Source organism: Pongo pygmaeus, chromosome 17 (genome assembly GCF_028885625.2).
Source record: "Pongo pygmaeus isolate AG05252 chromosome 17, NHGRI_mPonPyg2-v2.0_pri, whole genome shotgun sequence".
Classification (NCBI taxonomy): Eukaryota; Metazoa; Chordata; class Mammalia; order Primates; family Hominidae; genus Pongo; species Pongo pygmaeus.
In genome coordinates this window covers 48,604,940-48,632,156 of record NC_072390.2, presented here as the reverse complement: position 1 = coordinate 48,632,156, position 27,217 = coordinate 48,604,940, and the positions used below count along the sequence as shown (strand labels likewise).

General features: G+C 34.4%; 1 protein-coding gene across 7 annotated transcripts in view; it reads left to right on the top strand.

Annotated features, from left to right (window-relative positions):
- Positions 1 to 27,217, top strand: part of NOL4 (nucleolar protein 4) — a 376,171-nt gene that overhangs the window by 92,821 nt on the left and 256,133 nt on the right. For all 7 annotated transcript variants that reach the window (XM_054460888.2, XM_054460889.2, XM_054460890.2 and 4 more), the window contains 2 exons: positions 16,532 to 16,643; positions 17,537 to 17,649. In XM_054460888.2, coding sequence (XP_054316863.1) covers positions 16,532 to 16,643; positions 17,537 to 17,649 — 225 coding nt within the window. The remainder of the gene's footprint in view (positions 1 to 16,531; positions 16,644 to 17,536; positions 17,650 to 27,217) is intronic.

Here is a 27,217-nt window from a genome sequence, read left to right as displayed (position 1 = left end):
ATTTTTTCATTTTCATCTAAGAATTCTCTGTTATGACAATCTTCCTTAGCAGCCAAATATTCAATCATAAGAAATAACAGCTGAATGTGGTGGCACATGCCTGTGATCTCAGTGCTTTGGGAGGCTAAGATGGGAGAACTGCTTGAGGCCAGGAGTTTGAGACCAGCCTGAGCAACATAGCTGGATGCTATCTCTACAAAAAATAAAAATAAAAAAAATTAGCTGAGCATGGTGGAGCATGCCTGTAGTCCTAGCTACTCAGGAGGCTGAGGTGGGTGATCACCTGCCCAGGAGTTCGAGGCTACAGTGAGCCATGATCATGCCATTGCACTTCAGCCTGAGTGCCAGAGTGAGTCCCTGTCTCTAAAAAAACAAAATATAAGTAAAATAAAATAAAAAGAAGTGACAGAAAAATAGCACCCACAAGTTCAGAGATACATCTCCAGTTTGACTATTTCTTTTTTGAAATGGTTTAATTTACTCAGTGGATGGCTATTTTAATTATTGTAAAATAAAGTTCCAAATTAAAGATGTTAGTCATTATAAAAAGCTAAAATAATAAAATAAAGCTCTTTCGTGAAAATCAATATATCTGAGTTTGAAATATAATCAGTAAAGCAAAACCAAAGTTTCCAATGAAAATTAATTATAATTTAACATAAACCACATTCTATTTTCTGCTTGATTACACTTCAGTCTACTAATGTATACTGATGTAGTACCAAATTCATCTGATGGTGCCCTAGAATGCTGCTACCTGTATATGTTTTCCTCCTCTAGTTTCTTTATATCATATGGTGAAATGCTTTGCCTTCTTTTAAGCTGTTTTTGCCTCTGGTCTAGCACTTGTACCATTTCCCTAACTTTGGAGAATACTGACTTCCTACCTCTGTAGCACATTCACTTTTCATTTCTTTTACTCTGTGTTGAATGCATTTGCCTCAAATCTCCAAATTGTTTTTAACTGTCTGAAAAACTGCCTTGAACTATCTAAAAATACTCCTGCCTGCTTTATACCTTCTTCAGATTTGCCTACTTTTATTTTAAATTTGACCACATACTCATCAAATTCTCAGCACCACAAAATAACTTTGGATGGACAGAGTGCATTCGTCTGCTTTAGACCAGTGTTTTTTTTTTTTATTAGATATCATAATCCGTTTATGACTCATCAAGTTAATTTAGTGGGCTGTGATCACTTTTAAAAATGAAATAGAGAAGAGAATAGAAATGATCAGTTTGATTTTATGAGTGTGTATATGTGCTAGCTTATGATGTAAAATGTATGTATACCTGTGCTATCGATATAGAATGTTGGAAAGCCTTGCTTTAAATAGGCACTATGATTTCAAGCTGCCTGCAGACTCTCCAATAATCGCTTCCACCTACCCTATCACTTCTGCTTTTGGTATATCCTTAGATTTTCCTGACATAACAATTTTTTCCAAAGTTAAAATTACCTTCAGACTCAGACCAATATTTTCATTCATATTAGATAAATATAGTCTTTAAGGTTGCTAGATTTAACACACACAGGATAACCAGTTATATTTGAATTTCAGATAAACAATAGTTTGTAATATGTTTGGCTCCAATATTGTATGTTTATCTAGAATTCAAACTGAACTAGGTGTCTTATATTTTATCTAGCAAACTTAATCCTATTTAAAAATCAGGCCGGGCGCGGTGGCTCAAGCCTGTAATCCCAGCACTTTGGGAGGCCGAGGCGGGTGGATGACGAGGTCAGGAGATCGAGACCATCCTGGCTAACACTGTGAAACCCCGTCTCTACTAAAAGTACAAAAAAATTAGCCAGGCGTGGTGGCAGGCACCTGTAGTCCTAGCTACTCGGGAGGCTGAGGCAGGAGAATGGCGTGAACCCGGGAAGCGGAGCTGGCAGTGAGCCGAGATCGCACCACTGCACTCCAGCCTGGGTGACAGAGTGAGACTCCGTTTCAAAAAAAAAAAAAATCAACCCAGATACTCCTGACTGGGCTAGATCACCCGTCTCAACTAGGTAAAAAAGGGAAGGGTAGATGAACGGGTGGGAAGACTGAGGGAGAACATGATCAGAGAAGAAGGGAGAAAAAGAAAATGTGGGCAGTGCTTTTCTACAAATGGTGCATTGGAGTAATGCTAATATTGCCAGAGTCATAGCAAAACAAGTAGTACTGCAGGATTGATAGGAACTCAAAGAAAACATAAGAATCCTCCACCAGGGAGCATGGGGATTTGGGGGTGATTGTGCAAATCTGGCAGTTTCTTGGTTTTGCTATTGGAAACATCATTTAGACACAGGAATTCTTCTGGTCTTTAACAGGCATTCAGAGGTCAGACAGATACTCTATCTATAGATAGATGAGTAGTTAGGATTCGGAAGCAAAAATTTTTGAGAGATACAGTGATTACAAATTTGTTTAGGCAGGCCAGTAGTCTGTCTTTTGTCTAACTGATTGTTGCTAGACAAGAACTTTTTATCTGAGAGTTTTCTTTTTGAGTCCTGATTAAAGCCTTTTTCAGAGTTGCTTTGAAACTATTCAAACAATTACCAATAGATAATTCCAATAATTTGATATATCCAGGCACATTAGTGCTGTAGAACCATATTGAGTAGTATTCAGGGGTAATTATGGTGCGTATGCATTCAATAGATATTTGCTGAATAAATACATATGTAGTTGAAAATGTCTTTATCTTTGCAAGACTGTTTCCTTAACACTTCTCTGCAAATTAATTATTTCCTCTGCAGTAGTACAATGATGTACACTGCTAATCCTTTTTCATGGACAAATGGGTTAAAATATATTTTAATAGAAAAGAAAATTAGTGTCTGAGCATTTCAATTTTATAACACATCTAGAAAACTATCAAAGTCATAGCTAATGTAAATTATCACGTTATATTCCACTTGGGCTCAAATGTGACAGTGGTTGCATACTTTTTAAAGTCCTAAATGCAAAGATATTCAATATATAAAACAGAAAAAGACAGATGTTCCTTGAATTGAAGATATGCATAGAGCCTAGATTTGTTTTCCTCAGATAGAGGCCGTTCTGGAGTTTGATGTTCTATATGTTTATGAATCAGGACATATGGGCTTTTAATAACATTTGGATTTACAGGCTCTGTTCAATTTAATTTCAATTTTGTGTTTTACAAACAAATTTTCTATATCTTAATTAGCTAGTTATATGTATTGCAGAGGGTTTGTGATACAAATTTTCGCAAATCTAGTAAGATAAACAAATTTCACTGGGAGATGATTTCTAATTTATTCTTTATCTATGATCTCCAGGATATTCATAAGAGAAAATGTCAGAAGTTTGGCCTAAAGGGCAAATTCTTTTAGGTACATACAGTTTGATATTTGCCAAAAACTATGGTGTTCATATATTTATTCTAGTTAAATAAAGGCATTATTGCTATTCTCTAAGTTCATTTTAAAAACAAAAGGTGGAGAAAGGTGATTTAAAAAATTTGTGTGATTATATTAATTATTGTTTGCTCTAAAGCTCAGTATCTGAAAAGGGGCACAATATACCAAAGCACCAAGTTACATTTTCAAACTACTGATATTTAGGAACACTCATCATTTTTTTATTACACTAGTGAATTTAGGTTAAAATTGTATAATTTTGGTTGATAAATCTTTTGATTAACTTATTTTTGTTTGTTTGCTTTATAAAGTGATTGTACTACTCATAATTTGCCAATGTTATGTGATGGCTTTATTTCAGCTCGCACATTAGCTTCAAATCTTAGACCAAGAATGGCTTCTCTGCTGGTGAATTTCTTCTTACAATTAGATGCCTTGTTCCTTTAGGAAGAGGCAGTTATTTACATTCCTCTCCTAAATTCCATTAAAAGTGGAAGTCCAATGCATTTACTGACTGGCTGCTAAAATATTACAGCATTGTCACAAAGCCATCATTTTAGTCCTCAGTTTTGCTGGAATGGAACAGATGGCCTGTTAATTTTTCCCAGGCGGAGCTTTGTGTTGTTACTCCACAGTCTGACTTGTTCTTGTGGAACTTTGTAACCTGAAACAAGGTACAGAGTGCTTGACTGACCCTTGTATTCAGAAAGGTCACCGCAAACTAGTTAGAGCATTTTACACTTATAAAGAACTTCACACCAGGGAACATTATAAACATTTTAGAATAATTAACCTATGCTGTGAGGTTAATATCCCAGCTCTTTATGGATGAAACAGTCTATCTTTTTTCAATACTGATAACTAGGAGTGGCTATAAAACAGTGGTTAAAGTGATAGGCTTTGAAACCACAATATCGGGTGAGTCCTGTCTCTTGTACATAATTGGCAAAATACACAACCTCTCTGAAGCTTAGCTCCCTCATCTGTTACACAGAGATCATGATAGTGATCATGGTAATCTATTTGTGGGATTGTTGTGAGGATTAAATGATGAAACTCATGTAAAGTTCTGATTCATCATAATCCATTTACTAAGTACTCAATTAATGGAAAACAATCAGACAGATTGCTTGGTGACGTTTTCTTCCATGTAATGCAGCCAAAACAAATAATTGTCATGTAATTAACGAGAATCTTAATTTTGAGGATTGCAAATTCTCTACCATTTCAGGAACCAGAGGTTTGCAGGTATATATATAATACAAACTGAATAGTTAGAAACCCTTTTTATTGAATAACTTAGAAATGAAACATTGTTGCAATTAGAGAGGAAGGATACTTGGGACTGAGAAAAGAAGACATGGTCAAATTCCCCATGTTTTAAAATTATTTTCTGTTATTTTTTTCTCTTAATTTGCACTATTTTATGGCTTGAGTTAAGGAGATAAACTTACATTACATACTTATGATACATAGTCTGAAAAAATAGAGCAAAACAACAATTTGTTATTAAATTTTTTTGATTAACTTTTTCAGTTTTTCTAACTTTATGTTACTTCAGATCCAAATTGGAAAGGTAATTTATTTCTGAAGACTCTGATACTAAAAAAGAAAATGTGAAAAAACTTTAGTATTATATATTATTGAATTTACAAGATGAGTTTTGCAAATTAGATTGCTTGTGGTTGCTTTTAAAATTTCAGATTTTTGGATAACTTATATGTTTACCTTAACTGCATTGTGTTAAGGTGAAGGCTAGTAATAATCAGGAATGGCCAGTATTTGGCTTTATAGTTGTAGTACCATTTTTTTTCTTCCGAAAGGCAGAACATTGGCAAGTAAACAAGTATATTTGTCCGTGGGATTTTCAGTAAGGTATTCCCAAGAGTTTGCTTGTTGTTTTTTTTTATAACCCACAGATGGAAGATAGGAAACCATGCCCTTTATAGAACTTGATCATTGAGCTTTCTGCAGGTGGATAAGTTTGTCACTGGATCACTAATGTTGTGCTGTTATTGCTCCAGAGGCTGATTTTATTGTTCAGTCCATCAAAAGAGGCTGTGGTTAAATTACTTTTATATGAAAGTATTACTATACTTTTTGGATGGTAGAGGTCATTTCTACTTCTAATTTATGGAAATAATTTAATCTATTATTTTCTGTTTTACTGATGAATTCCAGTCCTAAAGGACTTAGACTGTAATATTTACAATGAAAACACTATCAATGTTTCCCAATACTCAAATGAATTAAGGCCTTTACAAGTGGTAAGTTATGAAAAATGTACCTTGTGCCAAATTCCCCCACTCCACAACCATAGATAATTCTGAAATGGCCTCATTGTCTGGGGTGACACTGAAATTCTTTGTCTCACTGCCAAGGAAATCAAGAACGTGGACACACCAAGGGTGAGATTAGAGCAGAAATTTAATAGGCAAAAGAAAGAGAACAGCTCTCTGTTGCAGAGAGAAGTCCCCAAAAAAAGGTTGCTGTTCTTCAGGGAAATGCAAGGGTTTTAAAAGCAAGTTAGTGGGGAGGGAGTATTTCATCTACACAGGGCGTAAAAAACATAATTAGGACTAGGTGTGTCATTTGCATACGGTGTGACACTCTGGCAGTCCCCACCCCAACCTTTTATTGCCCAGGCAGGTCTTTAGCCTAAGTTACTCCATGTTGCTTATCTTTTCCCCACTGTGCATGTGCATGTGCAAAATTTTAAAAATTAGTTGTGCATGGTAGATTGTGTCTGTAGTCCAGCTAGTCAAGGAGGCTGAGGCAGGAGGCTTGCTTGAGCCCATGACTTTGAGGTTGCAGGGAGCTATTATTATGCTACTCCACTCCAGCTTGGGTGATGTGCCTGGCCATGGTGGATGTGACTGGCCCAAGGCAGTTCTTTCGATTGGTGCAGCTGCATGCACCACCTTCATGCAAGCTTCCAGCTTCCTTATTGGTGTATGTCCATAAAAGGAAAGGAATGTGCTCACTAGGGCCCACAGTGCTTACTGGGACCCACTGTATGCATGTGAAACTTGCTAATTACGCAGGAGGCTCCGTCTTTGTGCTGGAACTTGCTTCCTTATCTGTGTCTGCAGCCTGATCTTCCAGGCTGCTCTTTGTTAGAGCAGAAATTCTGCTGAGGACTCTTTGCCCTGTTTGCCTAGCGAGTTTCTTCCTTCCTTCTCTCTCAATTCAAGGTTAAAAAATAATAACAAGAACAAATCTTTCCCATGACTCAAGTTGAAGATAGTTTAACAAACACTGAATTTTTCTGTGATGACATTTTGATACTTTGGGTTTCTTGAAATTTTTTTTTTTGTCTGCTTTCCCTGGGCCCTTAGCATTTGTCTTGTCTGTTGGATAAGCCACCCATGGTCCATTAAATTTACAGAAATAGACCAGTATTTGGGAAATCCGTGTTTGACTTCCAGCATTTTACTTTGCCCTCTGCTGTGTAACAGTGACAATTCATTTCATCTCTTTACAGCAGTCAACCAATTTATCAAAAACTTACTGGAAAATCTGTTTTAACCATATGCTAAAATAATGGTAGTAAAACCACAGTGAAAATTATAACATTATATAAACGTAAGAAAACAAATCTAGATTCATAGAAAACAACATTTGTAAGAAATAAATTCCCCATAATTATTTACTTGATAAATAATGTTAGGTCATTAGTTTTAAGATTCAATGTGGCCATGTTCTAGTTCATCCTTAACATGTTTGTTTCTGTTGTGAGCAATATATTTAATATGTGGTTTGTCACATGGAAGTTGTGATTTTTTTAGTGCTTAGTTAAGAGGGATCAAGACTAACATCCATTCTTTATATTTTGTATCTTATCACTATCAAGGGACAGTGCTTCTGTGTTCATAAACAAATTCTAAGGAAATACTCTTTATCTTTCTGCAATATAAAAATATTTTTAAGAATACATTTTCAAGTGAAACATGTTCTCACCAATATTCTAGAAAATGTTCTGTACTGTATATTCAAAATCCAATTTCCATCTAGAAGCAGAATATTCACATTGGAAAGCTGGGTCCAAGACATTTATGACATTTATGAATGATTACAGTATTTTACATAGTTAATTGTAATATTAGTAGATAGTATTTTTCGTATCTGAATCAAAATCTTTTTAAATTTCTGTTCCTTCTAGGTTTTATTTGCAACTGCTATTACATACTGCAAGATATTAGGACTTTGATAAATGGGCTACCTTGAGGGACATGTCCCTGAGTTTTGTCCCCATTTATGAACATCTATTTAAAATTGATTTAACATTTCAAACATTAATTCCCAGCAAATGAGAACAGGCCTTTCATTAGGGTAAGAGTCATAGAGGTACTTAGCATAGGCCTCAAGTTAGAAGAGGATTGGCGCATAGGCTTTCAATGCTATCTCTGAATTAGGTTAAATAAGGATGCCCACAGAATCAAATGGCAGTATTTCAGCATAAAAGTTTAATTATGAAATATAATTATTCAAATATACCACAATTTAAGAATTTTCCAAGGACAGGACACTATTTTAATTTTTTTTTTTTAAGAGGCATTGTCTCACCCTGCTACCCGGGCTGGAGTGCAGTAGCATAATAATAGCTGCCTGCAACATGGAAGTCATGGGCTCAAGTGAGCCTCCTGCTTCAGCCTCCTTGACTAGCTGAGACTACAGGCACACACTACCATGCACAACTAATTTTTAAAATTTTATATAGAGATAGGATCCATGTTGGCTGGGTTGTCACGAACTCCTAGTCTCAAGTGACCCTCTAGCCTCAGCCTGTCAAATTGTTGGGATTACAGGTGTGAGCCACCATGCTGAGAACTTCAGTAATGAAGCTTGTCTAGGATATTTTCCTCTTTTGCTAGCTTTCTTGAGGCATACTTGGTAAATGAAAATTGTAGCCAGGTGCAGTTGCTCATGCCTGTAATCCCAGAGCTCTGGGACACCGAGGTGGGAGGATTGCTGGAGGCCAGGAGTTCAAGACCAGACTGGGCAACATGATGAGACCCCGTCTTCACCAAAACAAAACAAAACAAAACAAAAAAAGCTGGGTTTAGTGGTCTGCACCTGTAGTCCTAGCTAATTGGGAGGCTGAGGCAGGAGGATCGATCACTTGAGCCCAGGACTTTGAGGCTACAGTGAGCTGTGAGTGCAGCACTGCAATGCAGCCTGGGCAATAGAAAGAGACCCTGTGACCCTGTCTTGAGAAACAGATTTTATATATGTTAGGTGTACAACGTGTTTTCATACACATATACATTGTGAAATTATTACCGCAATCAAGCTAATTAGCATGTCCATCACCTCATATAGTAACCATTTGTGGGTACACATGGTAACACTTGAGATTTACTCTATTAATGAATTTTAAGCATACATTACAGAATTATCTACAGTTACTATGCTATACATTTGATCGCTAGAACTTACTCATACCACATAACGGAAACTTTGTACCCTTTGACCAATATCTCCTCATTTTCCTCACCCTCCAGCCACTGGAACCACCATTGTATTCTACTCTCAGCTTCTATGAGTTTGACTTTTCCAATTTCCACATAGAGATGAGATTATGCTTGTCTTTCTGTGTCAGGCTTATTTCACTTACCATGATAATCTCCAGGTTCATACATGTTGTTGCAAATGACAGGATTTCCTTCTTTTTTGGGGCTGAATAATATTTCATTATGTATGTGTAATGACATGAAATATATATGTATATATACACATATAAAATTAAATAAATATTGATATATATTTTATATCATATTTTCTTTATCCATTCATCAGTAGACACTTATATTGTCCCCACATCTTTTTTTGTTTTGAGACAGTCTTGCTCTGTCACACAGGCTAGAGTGCAGTGGCACAATCTGGGCTCACTTCAAACTCTGCCTCCCGGGTTCAAGTGATTCTCCTGTCTCATCCTCCCAAGTAGCAGGGATTACAGGTACCTGCCACCACACCTGGCCAATTTTCATAATTTTAGTAGAGATAAGGTTTCACCATGTTGGCCAGGCTGGTCTCGAACTCCTGACCTCTGGTGATTCACCTGCCTCAGCCTCCCAAAGTGCTGGGATTGCAGGTGTGGACCACCGTACCTGGCCTAGTTGTCCCCATATCCTGGCTATTGTGAATAAGGTTGCAATGAACATAGGAGTGCAGATATCTCTTTGAGATAATGATTTCATTTCCTTTGGATATATTCCCAGAAATGGAATTGCTGGATCACTTGGCAGTTCTATTTTCAATTTCTAGGGGAACCACCATATTGTTTTCTATAATGGCTGGGTTGATTTACATTTTCACCAGTAGTGTACAAGGCTTTCCTTTTCTTCACATCCTTGCCAATACTTTTTGTCTTTGACTTTTTTATAATAGCGATCCTAACAGGTGTGAGGTGATATCTCATTGTGGTTTTGATTTTTATTTCTCTGATGATTAGTGATGTTCGACATTTTTTCATATACCTGTTAGCCATTTGTATGTTTTCTTTTGGGAAATGCCCATTCATGTCTTTTGCCTATGTCTTAGTCTGTTTGGGCGCTATAATGAAATAATCTAGACTGGATAATTTAAAAGTAATATAAATGTATTACCCATAGTTATGGAACCTAGGAAGCCCAAGAGCAAACTACCAGCATATTTAGTGTCTGACAAGGAATCATTCCACGTAGATGGTGACTTCTTTCTTGGTGGAAGGGCAAAAGAGACAAGCAAGCCCCCTTAGACCTCTTCTATAAGGGCACTAATCCCATTTATGAGAGTAGAGCCTCCAAAAGGCCTCACATCCCAACACTACCAGACTGGGCATTAAGTTTCAAAGAAAAAGTTTAAGAAGACACAGACATTCAAAACATAGCAGCCTATTTTTAAATCAGGTTATTTATTTTATTGCTATGAAATTTTCTGAGTTCTTCATATGTTTTGGAAATTAACCCTTTATTATGTACGGTTTGCAAATAATTCCCTCCATTCTAGGGTTGTCACATTCTATGTGTGCACACACACATACACACACATTTAAGTCTTTAATCCATTTTAAGTTTATTTTTGTATAAGGTGTGATACAAGGGCCAATTTATTTCTTCCACATTTGGATATCCAGTTTCCAAATACCATTTATTAAAGAGATTATCCCTTCTCTTTGTGTGTTCTTGGTATATTTGTCAGAGATTATTCTTTCTTTTTTATAGTTTTCATTGTATAGCTCTTTTATCGTCTTGGTTGAATTGTTTTTCTAGTTTATTTTATTTTTGATGCTATTTTAAATGATACTGTCTTCTTATTCTTTTTTGTATAGTTCATTGTTATGTATAAACATTCAGCTGATTTTGTATCTTGATTTTTTTATCCTGCAACTTTACTGAATTTGTTTATTAGTTCTTACATTGTTTTGGTGGGGTCTTTAGGATTTTCTATCTATAAGATAATTTCACTTGTAAGCAAAGAAAATTTTATTTATTTCTTTCAAGTTTAGATGGCTTATCTTTTTCTAACTTTTTATTACTCTGACTAGGACTTCTAGTACCATATTGAATACAAGTGACAAAAGTGGGCATCCTTGTCTTATTCTTGATTTTAGAAGAAAAGTTTTCATTTTCTCACCACTGAGTATGACATTAGCTGTGGGATTGTTACATATGGCTTTTATTATATTGAGGTACATTTCTTCTATACATATTTGTTAAGAGTTTTAATCATGAACAGATGTTGAATTTTGTCAAATGCTTTTTCTGAATCTATTGAGATGATTATATTATTTTTATCCTTCATTCTGCTAATGTGGTGAATCTCATTTATTGATTTGTGTATGTTGAAACATCCTTGCATCCTAGTGATAAAACCCACTTGACTATAGGGTATAATCCTTTGAATGTGCTTTTAAATTTTGTTTGCTAGTTTTTGTTGAGTTTTTCATCTATGTTCATCAGAGAAATTGGCTGTAAACTTTTTTTGTAGCGTCCTTGTCTGGCTCTGGTATCAAGGTAATGCTGACATGAACTTGGAAGTGTTCCCTCCTACCCAGTATTTTTTTTTTTTCTTTTTTTTGTGGGAGGGTGGGGATAGAAGGAGTTTGAAAAGGATTATTGTTAATTCTTCTTGGAATGTTTGGTAGAATTTACCAGTGAAGCCGTCAGGTCCTGGGACTTTCTTTATTGGGAGGTTTTTGATTACTGATTTGATCCCTTACTCACTATTGATCTGTTCATATGTCCTGCTTTTTATGATTCAGTCTTGGTATGCTGCACATTTCTAGGAATTTATGCATTTCTTTTGTGTTATCCAATTTGTTGGCGTATATAATTGTTCATGATTCTTATGATTCTTTGTATTTCTCTGATATTTATAATATCTCTTCATTTACTTATAAATTTATTTATTTGATTCTTCTCTGTTTCTTGGTTTAGGTAAAGTTTTGTCAATTTTGTATATCTTTTCAAAAAATAAATAACTCAAGTTTCATTGATCTTTTTTATTGTTTTTCTAGTCTCTACCTTATTTACTTCTATTCTGATCCTTATTATTTCCTTCTGTTAACTTTGGCCATAATTTGTTCTTCTTTTTCTAGTTCTTTGAGATATGAAGCTAGGTTATTTGAGATCTTTTATTCTTCTTTTAAAAATTAATTCATTAATATTATTATTGTTTTTAGAAACAGGAAACAGGCTCTCCCTCTGTCACTCATGCTGGAATGCAGTGGCATGATCATAGCTCACCGCAGTCTTGAACTCCTCGGTTCCAGCTATCCTCCCATCTCAGCCTCCTGAGTAGCTGAGACTACAGGTGCATGCCACCGTGCCTGATAATCTTTTTAGAGACAGAATCTCACTATGTTACCCAGGCTTGTTTCAAACTCCTAGCCTCAAATGATCCTTCCTTTTCAGCTACCCAAGTAGCTGGGATTACAGGCATGAGCCACCACCCCTGGCTCTTTTTTTTACCTGTGGCATTTATTGCTATACACTTCCCTGTTTGAACTGCTTTTGCTGTATTTCATAAGTTTTTATATGTTGTGTTCCCAGTTTGTTGCACTCAAGATATTTCTGGATTTCCTGTTTGATTTCTTCTTTGCTCAGGAGTGTGTTTTTTATTTTCACATATTTGTAAATTTTTCAATTTTTCTTCTATTATTGATTTCTAGTTTCATACCAGTGTGCTCTAAAGATTTTTCATGTTTTCAGTTTTTTAAAATTTGTTAGGACTTGTTTTGTGGCCCAACATATGATCTATCCTGAAGATTCTTCCCTGTTCACTTGAGTAGTATGTATATTCTGCTGCTGTATATATATATATATATATATATATATATATATATATATATATACACACACATATATATATACACACACACACATATATACACTTATATATATATACACTTATATATATATATACACTTTTATATATATATACAAACATATATATATATAAGTTTTGTATATGTCTATTAGGTTCATTCAGTTTCTAGTGTTGTTCAAGTCGGCTGTTTCCTTATTCATTTTCTGTCTGAACTATCTATTTACTATTGAAAGGGATATATTGAAGTTCTCTGCTGTTAACGTGTTGCTGTTTGTTTATCCCTTCAGTTCTATTAACATTGGCTTTATATATTTAGGTGCTCTGATTTGAGGTACTCATATATTTACCATTGTTATATCTTCTTGATGAATTGACTTCTTTATCATTATTTAACGACCTTCATTGCCTCTTGTGACAATTTTTAACAAGCACCCTATTATGTTTGATGTAAATATAGCCAGCCCTGATCCCTTTTGGTTACCATTTGCATGGAATATATTTTTCTATCCTTTCACTTTCAGCCTATTTGTCCACTTATAGCTAATGTGATTCTTTTGTAGACAGCATATAGTTAGTTCTTGTTTTTTTTTAATTCATTCAGCCACTCTGACTTTTGATTGGAGAATTTGATCCATTTATATTTAAAGTAATTGTTGATAGATAAGGACTTACTATTGCCATTTTACTAATTGTTTTATGACTCTTTTTCTTTTCTTCCTTTCTGATTTGATGATGTTTGTGTAGTTGTATGTTTTGATTACTTTTTCTTCATCCTTTGCATATCTACTTACAGATTTTTTCTTTGTGGTTACCATAGGACTTACATAAAATAACTTATAACAAACTATTTTAAGCTGATAGCAACTTAACTTCAATGGCTTCAATACTTGGTGCCTGGAGTGTAATGGAGGGCCTGTTGCTAGAGTCCAAAGTGAAGCTGAAATTGAGTGCTCACTTCACTCTCCTTCAGCCTTGTGGAGAACTTCTTTCTTCAAGTTGTGCTGCATGGGTTTGAGGGAGAGTTGACATATATAATGTGAAACCATCTTTTCTACCTTATTCGTTGAGTCTTTTCTTATTTCTATGCTCTACTCAGGTGCTGTAATCACTTACTTGGATTCCTTATTTGTTGTGAAGGTATTTTTGTGCATGGATGGTTATTCAAGTTCATGTTTCTGTGAGGGGACAAATGCTGGAAACTCCTATTTCACCATCTTGGTGACTCCTGAAAATTCCAGGACTGTTAATTTCGAATAGGCCTGGGAGAAAAGATTCTGAATAGGGAAAAAAAGTTGTTTTTTTTTTTCTCTTTACCTCCATTGCAGGAGAAATATTTTTTTTCAGAAATGAGTATGAGATGTGAAAAGCCTGCTTGGAGGATCTTTCTTCCCTGTGCATAGGAGGACTCTGTAGTCTGTGGGCCCCAGTGAATATGAAGTGGGGAAGAAAAGATTCAAGGGCAGTGGAATGCCATGGCAGATGTCTCTATAACATGAATTCTAAACACCAAGAAAACCATTCCCAAATAAGTGCTTTTATCTTATGTAATATATAGTGACGTGGCAAGTACTATGTTAGAGCCTTACCAGAAAGAATAATATGATAAAATATTTGCTTAAAAATATTTTCTAAGATACAAAGTGGGCTTTGTATTATTTCATGCACACATGTATACATGAACAAAAACATATTTTTGACCATTACATGTAGTATTTTTCAGAGTAAAGCTATAAAACTAATGTGATATGGTTATTAATAATTTCAAGAAAAATTGATTTGGGGCTAAATGCTGCTAGACAAGTCATAGGATTGATTCATGTCAATGATAAATCTATCCAGAAGGGATTTCTACACAAGTGCTTCATTAGCATGGGGAAAAGAAGATTTCAGAAAGTATCAGGGCCGTGGAAGCCAATGGAGTGTCTCTCCAACTCCAGCACTTTTACCTATCTATCTTTCAATGAAATGTTTCTCTTTTATGAAGTAGATAAAAGATTTAATAGAAATCTAGAAAAACCAATGGAGCCTTTACCTAAAATCCTACTTGATAATAAATTTGCTGGTCAGACGCATTAGTTCTAATGGACTATAACTTGATATTATTTGAAATATAAAATATAAGGATGGAGCATGCATTATAGACTTTTTTTCTTCTGAATTAGTATAAAATATTTCTTCAGAGAGTAAGAAAATAATGATATCTAATGAAATAAATAAGTCAGTTAAAAGTGTTTATTCCCTCTGTAAAAATAGAAAAATAAGATTCAAATTCATATATGCTGCATGTGTTTATAGAGAAAGAGAGAGAGAGAAAATGAATGAGAATGTAAATTATATATATATTTTCTTATTAAATAATATAAAATTTTTCACAAAATAGTTTAGAATTGTTCTGATCATTTTCCTCACACAATAACTGCATAGTCTGAAACAGTATTTTTTGAAATCTGGATATCTTACTCTGTCAATATAATATTTAAAAATAAGAGTTCTATATTTCAACCCCTAGGAGCGTTGAATTTTAATGACCTGAATATTGATTATCAGTGGCAGATTTTAATTGTAAGCCTGTTTCTCCTTTTCAGTATTCTTATGGCTTCTTTTCCCTTAAAGTCAATAGGATAGGCTATGTGGTACAAACTGATTTTAATATTAAATTAAGAGAAAAATGAGCTTTACAGTTTTGGATCTTAGTATATGGGGTTTCCTCAAGGCTTTATTCCTATAGTATGGCTAAGCAAAAGTTGGCTCCATCACCACTAAGAGAACTAGCACCCGTTTACACTCAATTATACATTTGTTGCACATTTTCCCTCATTTTTACTAATTTAAAATACATCAGTGTTTTTAAGGGCTATAGATGCTCCTAAGAAATCATCTGTGGCATTTATGTCTTATTTGCAACTCATTTATTCCTATTGCTTATCTTATGTTTCATGTAAAATGTTAGTGCTATGGTGGAAAACTGAAGCACTGCATCAGACTTCTTAGCACTGTCTGAGTCACTGTCCACTTTTATTTAAAGATATTCAACTATCTATCAGTTTCACTTAAGGAATTATTTGCTTTGATGAGAGAACTTGGTTTTAGAAAATTAATATTTATAAAATTACTGTAATGGTGGTATAGATTTCTAACTTGATTCTAGATCATGGTTCTGAAAACAAAGCTCTATATAGGCCACAGAAAAGGCTTGCTCTGACAGTCAGTGTGAGCTATTATGGACATACATTATAAAAAATTGACATAAAATGAATGAAATAGGTGGCCTAAATGCATTTCCAGGTGTGTCATTTTCTGTGGAAGGGATGATTCACTGCAGTAAATATATACATAAGTTCTGTTTGAATTTATTTTTTATTCTCACTTACAATATTTTGAAAAGCAACAATGAAGAAATGTTCATTGTGCAAAATCCAATGTTTATTGCTCCTACTCGGGGCTAAATTACAAAAAAAAGTATTTAAAATTGGGTACAAATTTGATTGTGCTAGCAGTAAGTTTAAAAACAATGTTGGCAATGTTTAATAATAAGGAAAATTCACTAGGACATCTGTACACTGTGATTATTTTACCTAAAAGAAATGCAAAAATATAAACAGATGCCCATAGAGATGTGGTTGATTTTTGTCTCCACATGGCATTATTGGCTTTTATTAAAAGACATCTAATCAAGTTTGATAGATATTTCTTGAAATGATGCATGGTATGCAATGCATGCTTTCATTGTGCTTCCTGCCATTATGGAATAACGTGTCTTATTTGGAAATACAATGATCATTTCTGTTAAATCATGCTCAGTCAGCTTATATAATAACACCTATATTTTGTGAATCATTTCAGATTTCAGAGAGCTATGCCTTCCTACCAAGAGAAGCGGTGACACGATTTCTAATGAGCTGCTCAGAGTGCCAGAAAAGAATGCATTTAAACCCAGATGGAACAGATCATAAAGGTAGCTGCAGTGTCAAATAGGGAGACTTAAAGTAATTTTATTCATAATGGCCATTTGTATCTCACATTTTTATAAAAACGTGGTAGACTGAAACAGTTGAACAAGTCAGATCATCTCATTTATTCAAGTAGGAGGCAGTGGATTTTGAATATCCACTTACAAAGTAATTCAGTGCCCATTCTTAGAAGAAAGACAGTTTCAGCTGTGGCAAATAACATTTTTTCCTGTAATAATGTTTTAATTTTCATTTATTATATGTATTTCATGCTATTTTAGGTATATTCAGCAAGGAAATTGGTTTCTATCAATGTCTTTTTAAATCTACTGATTCCTTATTTCTAAAAATTATGAATAATGTGGAGTTTCTTTACTAAAAAATTTTACATAAAAATTATGATTTGGCTTTAGCTCTCATTAAAATTATTGAAAATTATTTAGCTAAATATGACTTTCTCTCAGAGATTATATCAGTCTCAGAGATACATTTTTTGCTGGCTCATTCCTATGTCTTGAAGGTTAAATAGAATGGCCAAAAGCAAAAAATTGAGCAAATTTCCTTCGGCATTCAAAAAATACATGTAGAAAGTAAAGCAAAGAAGAAAAATACAAATAAATGTGTTAGTCACCACATTAGGTTTATTTATTGTTACTCAGGATATTTAAAAGTTCCCCTGCATTTATAAATAATTAATTAATTAGTACTGTTAAACAGCGTCAATACACCTTTGTAGAACCTTACTAGTTATTTTTTCTGCCATCCAACTATAATGCTACCATGCTTTAAGACACTTGATATCTAAAATCCTGTTTCAATTTGGAGAAATAGATCATTTTCAAATTACAGGTAGAATGCAGTATCACTTTCATTACCCATTAAAAATGTTTTATTACAGATAATGGAAAACCTCCCACTTTGGTGACCAGCATGATTGACTACAACATGCCAATTACCATGGCCTACATGAAGCACATGAAGCTGCAGCTGCTAAACTCACAGCAAGATGAGGTAAAATAAAAACATCTACATTTGTATTACTTACAAATTGGAACGAAGCTTGATAACCATGACTATCATATTAAGCATGATGGCATTTTGAAGACAGTAATTTATTTTTTAATGAATGTATCTCACCATGGTTGCACAGATGGAGAAAGTGAGCAGAAACTCCTAGTGCACAATACAGAGCCCCTGCTTAACACCTCTGTCTTAGTGTTATATGGGAATTTGTTTGTTCCCAAGAAAGCTACATTTTCTTTAGTAGACCATCACTGAGCTGGCCTTGGTAAAGTGCTACAAAGTTCAGAGGGGGTAAGTTCACAGTAAAGTATCCGAAATAATTGAGATTCTAAGGAAATTTAAGTACTAAGGCTATTTTGCATGGCAATCAGAAAAGTAGATTTAATGGGTATTTCAAGTATTATCATTTCTCCACCAGTCAAACCTTATGTAAATTTTAAAGTTATTTTTTAGTTAACTGCTATTCTATATATTATTTATTTACTTCTGTGCATTTCCTAGAGATAATCTGTGGTCATTCTTAATTAGAAGTGTTTTGATGTTTTAAGTTATCCTATTTAATTTGTATAGTGAAAATTTAGCAACATGCCGCATGTATAGACACTAAAAACATATTTCTTAAATACTCTGTAGGATTCTAGTCAGCTAGCCATTTTGGTTGAAGCTATGTCAAAGCAGGGACTAAGTTATATATGTATGGTTTATATTCTTCAAAATAAATAACAATAGCAGATATACAATAGGTGCTTAGTACATCCTTGTTGACTAGTTAATACTCAATAGATGCATTCAGGTTATTTATATTAGGAACAGGTTCAGGTCCTCAGGCTAATAAATTATCTCCTTGAAATTTCTCTAAAACAGGAAATGAGGTTAAATGTTTGTTTTTCAAATACAGAATTATTTGCTAAGCTATGATTGCCTTCTTTTAAAATTACTTTGTTGAACTTACTTTATTCATAAAACTCAAATCAAGTTTTTAGTTTTCCTCTGTATTTAAGCAGGTTTAACCTCAAAGCTATATTTATAAAATCGTTTGATCTCAATAGACGTTATTCAGGGTATACTCCATACAAAAATTCATATTAGTGCAGTGGCAATATTGGATTTTATATTGCCATATGGCTACATATAAATAATTGAATAAATAGTAATAAAATCATTGGGTTAAATACATCAATGACAATTAAGAAAATACTAATGTCTTTCCATCCCTGAGAATGATTAAAAAAACTATCTTCATGATTCATTATATAGTTGAAAAAAATTTTTAAATGTCTCATTAACTAGTTAGAGCTGTCAGATTATTTGTAGAAAGCTCATTTAGATGTTGATATGTTTATTTCTAGGCCAAAATGTAAGAAGATCCACTTTGTGCCAACAATGCGCCCACATATGCTGATCCCTTCTGGCTTCTAAGAAATCATAAGTATTTTACACAAAAGAAATAGATCCTTTAAAATTTATAACTAGATTAGAAAAATAACTCTTATCCTTACATTTTGAAAATACTAAATTGGATGTCACACTTCCTCAAAATATTTAGATAAATGACTAGTTAGATTATTTGCAAAATTTTTAGAAAATTGTGTTTATTGAAAGATGAAAAAGAGGTTAAGTAAAGGAAGTCACATTAAAATGGAATGTAAGTGAAATATTCCTGTCTAACAAATTATATTTAAATTTGAATAAGCATTAATCCAATAAGTTCAACCAATATTTATTCAGTACTTTCTATGTATCTGGCCCTCCTGAAGAAAAACAGTGAATAAATTGAGAAAAATCTTTGTCTTTTGTGGGGGTAAACAGATAATAAAGAAAATAATGGCCATAGGTATATAAGAAGATGCTAAATGCTATTAAGATAAATAAAGAAAGCCAGACATGTGACTCCCTTTAGAACTAGGGAATCACAAGTTTAAAAGGCTTTATTAAAATGTATCATTTGAATAGAAGTGAAGGAAATGTCTGCATGTAGCAGAGGGATATAGTGAAAAGTTCCTGAGGCAGGTATATGTCTAGTAGCTGCAGGAACAGCAAGACAGTCAACATGGTTGGAACAGAATGTTCAAGGAAGAGGAAAATAGGAGAGGAGTTCAAGGAGATAGTGGAAAGCCAAGTTATATAGAGTCTTACATTTTAAGAACTTTTAAATTTTACTCTGAGTAATATGGGGAGCCATTAGAAGGTTTTGAGCAGAGAAGTCATGTGATCTGATTTATATTTTAACATAATCATGGGGGCTGAGAATAGATCGAAGAGGAAAAAAAAAACTGGATGCAGGGACACCTGTAGAAGGTTATTACAGAAATCAATGTGGGTAAGGAGTTAACAAAGCTCTATTCCTTCCTGCATGAGAAATTGGACTTTGAATAACTTTTGGAGTTTGCTCTCCACAAAACTGCTAACATTGAAATGATAACTCTGTTACTAGGCAAGGTTGCTATGGCAAAAATGATTCCAATTGATAAACTGTATCAGAAGACTAGAAATATCTGGTTAGAATCTTTAGATTTCCTTGAGTTGGATGATTTTTGTAATTGGCATGTCGTTTGTGGGGACCTTAAGTTATTAGCTGTGGTGTGATAAGAGATTTTGTCTCTTTTGGGTCATGGGGTTTCTCTGCTAAGTTTCTAACCTACCCAGTATGATTACTGCTTTCTTGTACCTGAGCTATATCACAGGAAGAGCTAAAGAAAATATGTCTAATTAACTATGTGAATTGCTACATGAGCCCTGCAAGGGCTTCCATGAAGAGAAACACCTGATGCTGCCCTGCTGGCAAGAGTTTCCTTTGCTACATGTTTCTAGAAGAAGCTAGTGCCAAGGGTTTTCAATGGTCCTCTTATGAGTATACGTTCTGTTGGATTTAACAAAAGCTTCTGAAGGATGTTTCAGGAAAGAAGATAATAGTGGCTGGGATCAAAGACATGGTGGTTTAGGTAGTGAAAAGAAGTGAAATTATGAATAGATTTTAAGTTTTGCTGACAGATTCGATGTGAAGCATGAAGGTCAAGAGGTAGTAATGGCCTCAAGGTTTTTAGTCTGAACAAGTAGGGTAGAATTGGTATTAACTAGTGTAAGAAAAACTGTGGGTAGAAAACATTTGAGGTATGATACTAGAAGTTCAATTGTGAGCTCTTCATTAGAAATTCAAGTATATTTAAGAGGTTTATTAGAGATTCAAGTAGATTTGTCAATTAGACAGTTGGCATGTGTAATTAAGAGCAAAGAACTAAGCTAGACATAAGGCCAAGCATCATCCATCGGCAGATAGTGTGTGAAGCCATGTGACTGAAGGTACTACCAAGGTAACGGGTGTAGATTGAACAAACGAAGCCCAATAACTTTGATTTGGGAAATTCCAATGTTATAACATCTGGCAGATGAGGAGGAACCAACAGAGGATACTGAGAAAGAGCAGCCAGGGTATTAGGAAAAGCAGGAGGGTTTGTGAACTAGAATAAAACTGGAAATAAAGTTTTTCAATATGTCTACGGTAATGTATTATGTCAAATCAAGTGATAAGTCAGTTATACTGAAGTCTGAAAATTAAATTTGTATTTAGCCTGGTGGAAGTCAATGGCGTTCTTTACAAGAGCAGTTTTTATGGGGTGCTCAGGATGAGAGCAGCAAGGCCATTGAAGAGTTTGCTATGAAGGGGAGCAGGGGAAAGAGTTGGGAGCTAGAGGGAGCATGGGAACAGGAGTGTTTTATTATGTATTTTTTCTAAAATCAGAGAAATTATAGCATATTTACATGTTGATGAGATTCATGTAGCAGAGGAAAATAGTGATTCAGGAAAGAGGAAGGAGAATTGATGAAGCAATATCGTTGGCATTAATAGGTAGGATTTCTTGTACAAAATTGGAAAATTTGGCCTTAGAGTGGAGCACAGACAGGAGGGATCAGATAGAAGTAGGTGAATGGAAATAGTGGTGGAGATTGTGGAATTGTTCTTCTGTTTGCTCCTAATTCATCAGTTTTTTAAAAAAAGCAAGACTGAGGATGTTTGAGAAGGTGTTGAAAGTTTGAGAAGAGGAGAGGATGTGAAAAGTAGAAATCTAGACAGTGAGGAGTGAATTAACCAGGAAAATGGACCTCTTTTGAGTTTCAAGTGAAGTCATTTAAATAATTGCATATCTCTATGTCCAGCTATATAGGGGCATGTGTAGAAGAGAGTAAGGGAAAAAACAGAATTACTCATATTTTGGGTCTTGTCGAAAGAATAGAAGTGGTATATAAGGGTATGATTAAAATGACAAGCCATGGAATTCTAGCCACATAAGAATATAAGTGAGGTCATGAGAGAGGTGGGGTGAGAGCAGGGGAGGTTAGTGCAAAAGGGTTAGAGGGTTAGAATCAAGGGGTGATAAATATCAGTGGGATAGAAATTTCATTGGAATACTAAAATACGTGCAATACTAGAGCAAGTGATCTGGGAAATTTGAGATGTTGTGTAGACAGTGAGATGCTTGAAATCAAGATTTTGGAGGATGTGCAGTTGCTGGTAATGAAATGCATAGAACATGATTATGAGAGCAAAATGGTTGAAGAAAGGTAGAAGACCAGATCATTAGGGAAGAGTTCATGGAAGTGACAGGTCAGGATGTTTCCAGAGATACTGAAATAATCAGGGACAGAAGCATGTGTAGTTGTTGTCTTTTTTTTTTTGAGACAAAGTCTCACCCTGTTGCCTAGGGTGGAGTGCAGTGGTGCGATCTCGGCTCACTGCAACCTCCGCCTCCCGGGTTCAAGCGATTCTCCTGCCTCAGCCTCCCGAGTAGCTAGGATTACAAGTGCCTACCACTATGCCAGGCTAATTTTTGTATTTTTAGTAGAGACTGGGTTTCACCATGTTGGCCAGGCTGGTCTCAAACTCCTGACCTCAGGTGATCCACCTGCCTCAGCCCCCCAAGCTGCTGGGATTACACGTGTGAGCCACCGTGCCTGGCCTGAAATAATATTTTTAAACAGTTTGCTAAGACTATCTTGTGAAAAATGTCAAAACATATTCAAATGTCAAAATTCTATTAAATTACTCTTTTTATTCACCCATCAAAGAAAGAATTGATGTGGAGAGAAAAAACACACAGGAAAATTTAGGAAACTGGCCATAAATAATTTACTACTTAGAACCACTGACATGTTGTTCCACCTCCATTTTGCAGATGGGGCACCAAGGTTTTTAGCTGATAAAACTTACCCTAATGATTAAACTGGTTGAGAGAAGATTAGATATTTGAACGTAGGTTTAAATAACTTTGGAGCCCAAAGTTTTCCTACTTTGCAACACATCTACTTAAAATTAGTGTTAACTATTTGTTTTTTTAAGCAACAAATCAATGTAAATAGAATGCTATGGTGTAGTTCAAAGGGGAGAAATTGGATGTTTTTCAGTTTTCTTTTGCTATGTACCACCCCTAAAACTTAGTGTCTTAATACAACAATGATTTATTAATACTCATTATTCTATGGGTTAAGCAGTTAGCCAAGAATCTCTGGGTGATTTATTTTGTTACTTCTGGCATAAGCTAGGATCATTTACTCAGTGACATTCAACTGGTAGCTGTACCTGGCTGGATAGTCCAAGAAAACCTCACTTAAGTACCTGGCTCCTTGATGCTCCTTTATGCTCCTTTACGTGACCTCTCACTCTCCATGTGGCTGGCTTATGCTTCCTCACAGTGTGCTGGTCTCAGGGTAGTCAGACTTCTTATCTGACAGCTTTATTGTATGGCAGCTGGCTTCTAAGAGACAGGAAGCGGAAGCTCCCTGTTGTTCTGGGACTGACGCAGCATCACTTCTGCCACATTTCTGTTGACCAAAGCAAATAACAAAACCAGCCTAGTTTCAAGGGGAGGAGAGAGAAATACTGTTCCTTGATCTGAGGAGCCGCATGCATGTAAGGGGCAGTGGAGAGGGCACGGGATCCATCGTAGCCATCTTTGGAAATTATCCACTACTTGGTCAATATCCATAAAAAAACCTCAACCTCCTATATTAACCAAAATAAAATTTTAATGAATTAACTTGTTATTTGAAGCTTACTACATTGAGACAGATTTTACAAAATACTGTATCCAATATGAGATCATTTGACCTTCTTATAAACTGTTGGTGAGGGTTTAAACTCGAACAAACTTTCTGGGGGATGATTTGATGATAATTATTAAAAACTTTTCAAATATATTTATATTACTTGACTAGAAATTTATCCTAAGGAATGTGATATATGAAACAACAATTTATCTATTAAGATGTTTACTGTATTGCTAGTAGTGAATGACTGAGTATATTTTCAAGATCTCACAACAAAGGATTGTCAGTCATGCACTGCTCAGGATGGTAGTCATTAGTCACATGTGAATGTATAAGTTTAACTGAACATTAATTAAAATTAACTAAAACTAAAAATTCAGGTCTTAAGTCACACTAACCACATTTCAAATGTTCAATAGCCACATATGACTAGTATTTACCTTATTGAATAGAGAATATTATAGAGCAATTCCATCATTGCACAATGTTTTCTTGAACAGCACTGGACTGGGCAGATAGCCAGCATTAAATAGCTCATTAAACTACATGTTGTAGGACACCACCCCAAAGATTCTAATTCTAGGTCTGATGTGTGGGACCTGGGGATATGAATTTTTAACAGGATCTACACTCATGCACACTGAGGTTTGAGATGATGAATTTCATAGAGATGCTGATAATGTAAGCTTTAATTTGATTTGAGCAGATGATAAGTTTTAAAAAATCAACAGAAGAGAAGATTGGTGGGAGTGGTTTTTAAGCAGTCTTATGGGAAACCGTAAATATTTGATTGAATAGCATACACATTATTTGATAAACAATGGATAGGGCTGCAAATTTATAAGCAGAGAAGTGACAAGTTCAGAAATGGGAAGATTAATTTGGCAATTGTTAATAGGCAGGACTGGTGTAGAGAAACTGGATGTGGATAAGTTAACTGGGAGACTATTATTACATAGTTTAGGAAATGGCAAAATACAATTTTGAACTAATCAGGCAGGACAATAGCAGGCGAAATCAGGAGGTACATGGTAGAGACCCTTTATAGATAATATCTGGAACTTGAAAACTAAAATGAAATATGGAGCAGATTAGGGGTCTCCATTTCAAGCAACTTCTGAAGATAGAAATAAAAGCTCAATAACAAAGCTTTTGAGAAATAAATAAGTGCCATGTTTAAAAGGGAAAAGACTGAAAAGAAAGTTATTTGTTACAGTTAAATTGTTCTAATATTAAAACATTAAGTTTCAAGGAGGCAGAATTACTATGGTCTCTGGCCATGACTTTCATTATCATGAGGTTTTAGTCATGTAAGAAATAAGCTTACACAGTATGATGTGGAGAGTTTTTTTCTGGTTGTCAAACAAAATAGATTTTCATAGAGGAAAGGAATTAGATGAATGGTGTAGAGATAATCATGAATAAAATACTTAATATCAGATCAGTCAAGTTTTCTGATCCCTTATTCTTAGAAGCCTTCAGTAGTTTCTTCCTAGTGTAATTAGTATTTTATCTATGTTGGTAAAAAAGCACAAGCTTATATTTCATATACCTCTGCTAACTTTTATTAAAAACAATAATTTAATCAATTATTAACTAGAATAGAATATACAGAATGAATACATGCACTTAGTCTCATTAAAGCTCTTAACAAATGTATAACAATTGAATTCTAATAAGGAATGTAATTGTGAAAATGAATTATATTTCATATGTAGTAGTGGAGGAAAATATTTAAAATATTCTCAATCATTAAGCCACTTATGATGGTAAATAATTTAACATGGTTTTTTTAATTACAAAAATACATAACTATACACTTGGTTACATAAACATTTTAATCTCTCATCTGAATTTATTAAAATGTATGCTGGCAAGAGTGTCAGCATACATTTTAGTGGTGATAAAAAATATATTGATTTTCCATAATATGCTGTGGCTGTTTTTACAACCATTTCATAGAACAGAGGCTGTGACTTGAATTTTTATATTTAGCTCTTCTTTAAACATAAATACACACACACATACATACCCTCATATACATATACATTTTACATATTTATATGCCATATAAATGATATTTTACTAGATTACTTATAGTTAGCTTTTTGTGACCTTTATAACAAATACTTATAAAGACTCTTTATATGTTTATGTAAACACACAGCTCCTTTAGTAACACATTTTGTTTGCCTTTACCATTATATTGAAATGTGTTATATTTTGTTGTATATGTTCATATACTGTAATAAATGTGCATAATTTTATATACTGTAGAATTTATTGTATATTCCATATAGTAATATTAAACAGTTTTATTTGCTTGTCATGTACCTGACATTGTTCTAGATACTTTAAATATAGTACACGCCCTCACTCTTCATGTGACTCTGTCAGATCAGCACAATTTTTATTCCCATTGTATAGATAAAGAAACTGAGGCACAAGTAGGTTGAGGTAACTTGCTTAAGGTAGCATATCTAATAACTGGCAGAATATGGACCTGAATCTAGGAAGTCTGGCTTCTGAGAATATCCTCTAAAATACTATGACATCACAGAAAGTATATATAGTGTATCTGATAGATATCTGTATCATCTATCAACATGTATATATATGTATGTATTTGTATATGATCAACACTAGTAACAAGTCCACATTGTTATCACTGATAATGTCAGTCCACATTGAAGTCTCTTATTTTTGCACACACACACACACATTAGAATTTAGAATTGGAGTAAACATAATGTATTGAGAGAGGGCATGCAACTAAGAGAAGTCTATGTGGCTGATTGTCCAGAGGTCTAACACAGTGGCGTTTCCTTACTGAGTTAATGAAGAGCTAGTGCTACTCAGTGTGCCCAAGCATGACCCAGTCTTTGATAAAGGAAAGACACCACAGCCAAAACCACCAAGCCTGACTTAAGAATCAGAATGCCAATTTATTAGTCTACCAGGATGGTCTTGTTCGTTAATAATAGAAACTTCTTTGCTGATGCCAAGATGTCATTTATGAAACCAAGGTAATTCTTCCTATTCAAATATATTGTTTCCTCAAGTCTGGATGACTTCATATGACTACCGGTTGTAGTATATAATAGCAGGGAAAATGATTTAACTTCTCTGTGCCTCAATTTCTTCATCTATAAATTGTTTGCAAATTTGTAGCTAATTCATAGTTGTGATAAAATATAAAGAACAACGTGTGCAACATAAATAGCAGCACTACTACTGCTGATTATTATATTAGTGTTAAACGTTCAGATCAAACATTTACAAATTAAAGTCAAAGCTAGAGATTTTGATTAAAAATTTACATTTTGCACAGATTTCCCGGGCCTTCCAGCCTGTATAAGTATACCATTTGTCCAAAAATTGGTTCTCCAAATGAAGTTTGCTTCAGTAAACGACTGCAATAATATATCCTAAATTTGGTTTAACATTTGGAAAGTTTTGATAAATTGGCCATTTGGCAAACTGGCCTTTTGGTAATTCCGTTTTATGAACTGAC